This window comes from Rhinopithecus bieti, unplaced genomic scaffold, assembly GCF_001698545.2.
Source record: "Rhinopithecus bieti isolate Rb0 unplaced genomic scaffold, ASM169854v2 scaffold_56246, whole genome shotgun sequence".
Taxonomy (NCBI): Eukaryota; Metazoa; Chordata; class Mammalia; order Primates; family Cercopithecidae; genus Rhinopithecus; species Rhinopithecus bieti.
In genome coordinates, this window is record NW_016821943.1 from 209,828 (window position 1) to 213,804 (window position 3,977).

Consider the following 3,977-nt stretch of genomic DNA (forward strand, 5'->3'; position numbering starts at 1 on the left):
CCCATCTGGCTGTGGTTTGAGTCCCCGGCTCTGCACGTCCCAACCCAGGAAGGGCTGCCTTGGACACTCTTCCCGGCCGCCCTGCGTGGGCTGTAGTGTTTATGGAGGTGCCGCAAGAATCTCTGGCCAAAGCCCGGCTCCCCCTTGGCTAGAAGAGGCAGCTGGAGCCCTGTGCGTGTCCCTGACAGCTCAGGCCCAGGAGTGGAGGAGGGAGAATGGCTGGACTTCCAGGGCAGAAGCAGCACCCCCCAAAGAGGTGGCCCATGAGGAGCACAGGGGCCTTTGGGGTGCGTCGTTCCTCTTGGAGCCAGCGGCCCCTGGTCCTGAGCAAGTGTCCTCTGAGCAGAGGCTCTGGCTCCTGCTGTGGGTGCACGTGACGTCCCGCCCGCTCCTATCCTGAGCAGAGCTGCTGCCCGTGGTGGCGCGGGGCCTCCTGTCACACCCTCTCTTCAAGAACCGAGTGTTATTGACAGACCTGGAAGCTTCGCAGTAGCGGACTTTGTTCTGGCAGGACCAAGCCCGGCTTTTCTAAGCAGAGCAGAGCATGGCCATGATTCCGCTTCATGAGCTAAGGTTTCTTTCCACTGAGTGCTTTTCCCCACATCAGAGTTGAGCGGCCAGAATTCCAGATGGCGGCTGTGAAACTGCCATCCCAGAGGACACCCAGGAGGCCATACCGTGGGAGCACCAGCAGCGCCACCTGAGAGAGGTGCCGATTCAGATGGAGAAGACCTCGTGAGAACAGCCAGGGGCGGTCAGGATGAGGCTGTGCAATCTCTTGAGTTTCCCAGTAAAGCCAGGGACGCCTCTGCCGAGGCAGCTCGTGACTGAGTTTCCCAGTGAAGCCACTCAAAACAGCCACAGCCCAGTCAGCAGGGGGGCAGGAGCCTCTCCCATCCTGGGCAGAGGGAAGGTGGGGCAGTTTACAGGGACCCAAAGCCAAGACTAAGCCCTTGTAAGGATTTGGGATGGCGGCCAGGCTGGTGGGGCACCGTTTGAGCTCCTCCCTATGGGGCTTGCAGCCTTTTCTTCCTGGGGACACAGCTCCCAGGTACAACATTTGTGCTGGACTAGAGATCCTGAACCTGTCCCACAACCTGGTGATGGCCTCATTTTAGGAAAACAAAATAAACCTGTAGTGAAGGGCATTGTGAGATCTGCACAGTGCAGCCCTGGCCTTTCTGGGAGGCTCCCGGTAAGAGGGATTCGAGGTCTGGAGAAAGTGCACATGGTCATGGCCTCCAGGGGTCTGGGCCGGGCAGGGGTCCCAGGAAGCTATAAATGCTTCCTTCGAGTGAAAATGTGGAAGCTGTCAATAAGGAGAGGAAAATAGTCTTATGCTGAGATAAAGATTAAAGTAAGAATGAAACTTCTATCTGGGAAGCTGTGAACACTATATTATTATTATAATGGTTCTGTTTTATTATTGTTGTCAATCTCCTACTGTATCCAATTTATAAATTAAAATTGATCATAGGTGTGTATGTATAGGAAAAAACAGTGTCTACAGGGTTCGGTACTGTCTGCAGTTTCAGGCACCCACTGTGGGTCTCGGAACGCGTCCCCTGCAGGTAAGTGGGGCTCCTTAGTGTCTACAGGGTTTGGTCCTGTCTGCAGGTTCAGGAGTCCACTGTGGGTCTCCGAGCGTGTCCCCTGCAGGTAAGCGGGGCGCCTGTTTTGATATGTTGTGCCACAGTCAACCTTCCATTTCCCTGGGTTCCCCGTCCTTGGATTCAACCAGCCTCCGAGACAAAATATTCAGGAAAAAAAGCTAACAATACAATAATAAATAATAGAAGTAAAAAACAACATAGTGTAACCACCACGTGTGGAGCATTTACATTGTATTGGGCGATTTAAAGCAGAGGGCGTGCTTAGGTCATATGCAAACGCAACACCATTTCATAGGAAGGACCTGAGCACCTGTGGGTTTTGGTGTCCTCAGGGGTCCTGGAACAAGTGTCCTGTGGATCTGAGGGATGACTGTATACAAAGAGTGTGTGGCACACAAGTTACAGAAAATAACAATCCGTGCAACGCCTTTGTGCTAAATTCCACGTGGCCATCGACTCTCTTAGGATGCTTCGGTTGGTTTTGCCAAACTCTTGTGCCCTCGGCCAACCTGTGGTTTCGAGTGACCCAGGTCCTGACAAAATCAGATAGCCACTGGGAATCTCAGGCACGAGCTGTCCCGGCAGAGGCGTCGTTGGCTTCACTGGGAAACTGAGTCACGAGCTGCCCCGGCAGAGGCGTCGCTGGCTTCACTGGGAGCCTCAGGCACGAGCTGCCCCGGCAGAGGTGTCGCTGGCTTCACTGGGAACCTCAGGCACGAGCTGCCTCCCTTCCTGAAGTCACAATCCACACAGAGACAATCCACAGAGCAGGTCACGCCCTGGTCTGCAGCACCTGTGGGTTTCCAGCGGCCCGGGGCCTCACCTTTGCCACTGGGGTGGGGAGAGGGGGGCGGTGCCTGCCCGCAGCATTTCTACCATACAGCGACAACAGGCGTAAGCAACCCCAAAATAGTTGTAAAAAATCATTAGGAAGTCTTGAGTTTAGGTAATTATTACCTTAATAGGTATTTAAGTACCTATTTTATTAAGTACCTATTTTATTAAGATTTATTTAAGTACAAATTTCTGTGATTTGTTCACAGTGGCTGTGTTTAATGACTGGCCTTCCACACCCTGGAACGTTTAGCAGTGGATCCCTTGAGTGGGCGGGACAGGGAAGACCCTCTGCTTCCCAGAGAGGGCGAGGAGCAGATTTACGGTGTCTTTCGTTCACACTTGCACAGGTGTTTGCTCCCGGGGCACCTATAGGTGAGGAGCTGTAGAGTGGAGATGCCCCACGCTAGGCCACCTGTTTCTATCCCACATGCAGGCCCAGGTCCGTTAGATGTCCCAGCCCCCCGAGGGAAAGCTCTTGGGCTCACTTTTGGGCCACAGCTCTGAAGGGGAGAAGCTGCCCCGGAGGCCAGAGTAGGGTGGAAGCAGCCACTAGCATGGCACCCATGAGGGGCGATGCTCAGGACAGTGGCCCGAGACCCTGGGGTCTGCCTTCAGCACGTGGAAAGCCCCTCCACTGTCCACCCGGGTGGAGTCATGCAGGAAATGGGGCTCCGCGCCTTCCTGAGTGCCCACCTGACCCTGGAGTGGGTTGGATGGTAGCGCCAGTGCTCCTCTGTCCGGGTTCGGGGTTCTGCCCCTCCCAGTGTGTCTCTGGGCAGGGTCATCAGGGCCACCCTGTGCCCTGGAGTTCAGAGCCTTCTGAGGCAGACCTGTCCCTCTTCATGGTCCAGCCCTCGTCCTGACTGTTCTCCTGGTCTGCAGAGATCTTCCTGTCCTCATGTCCACTGTCTGTCTGCAGTTGCTTGGAGAAGGCAGGCTCCATCCTCATATGAACAGCAGACAGTGCGTGAGGGGAGAGCCCTGGGGACCCCACCCTGCTCTGCCCAGTCTCCCCACCAAGCACCCCTTGTTCTGCCTCTAGTTCTGCTGGGTTGGAGCTCCCTGGGTGGGAGTCTGGCCCGGGACTGGCCCTAGACAGCTTCAGGATAGGAGGCCTTCCTCCCTGGGGCTGCAAGGGTCCCCAAAGGCAACGTCCAGGCTGGCAGGGTAGTGGGTGCTGGGGAGAGACCTGGGGAAGTGGCTAGGGCTGGGGTGAGCCAGTGGTGGGGCCAGGAAGCGATGTCAGGCTCGGGCTGGAGACATAGGTGGCAGCTGCTTCACCAAGGCAGGATGCTGCGGGGAAGAGGGGACCATCATTCCTAAAGAAACATCAGTTCGAGACCACAGTGAAACCTCGTCTCTATTAAAATACAAAAAACTAGCCAGGCGAGGTGGCGGCGCCTGTAGTCCCAGCTACTCAGGAGGCTGAGGCAGGAGAATGGCGGGAACCCGGGAGGCGGAGCTTGCCGTGAGCCGAGATCGTGCCACTGCACTCCAGCCTGGGCCACAGAGCCAGACTCCGTCTCA

General features: G+C 55.9%; 1 protein-coding gene across 1 annotated transcript in view; it reads right to left on the bottom strand.

Moving 5' to 3' along the window:
* Window positions 1-3,651: 3,651 nt before the first annotated feature.
* The window catches only part of LOC108521077 (uncharacterized), a 28,855-nt gene continuing 28,529 nt past the window's right edge, over window positions 3,652-3,977 (bottom strand). The window contains exon 15 of the mRNA XM_017860651.1: window positions 3,652-3,743. Within this exon, the coding sequence (XP_017716140.1) occupies window positions 3,652-3,743 (92 nt within the window). The remainder of the gene's footprint in view (window positions 3,744-3,977) is intronic.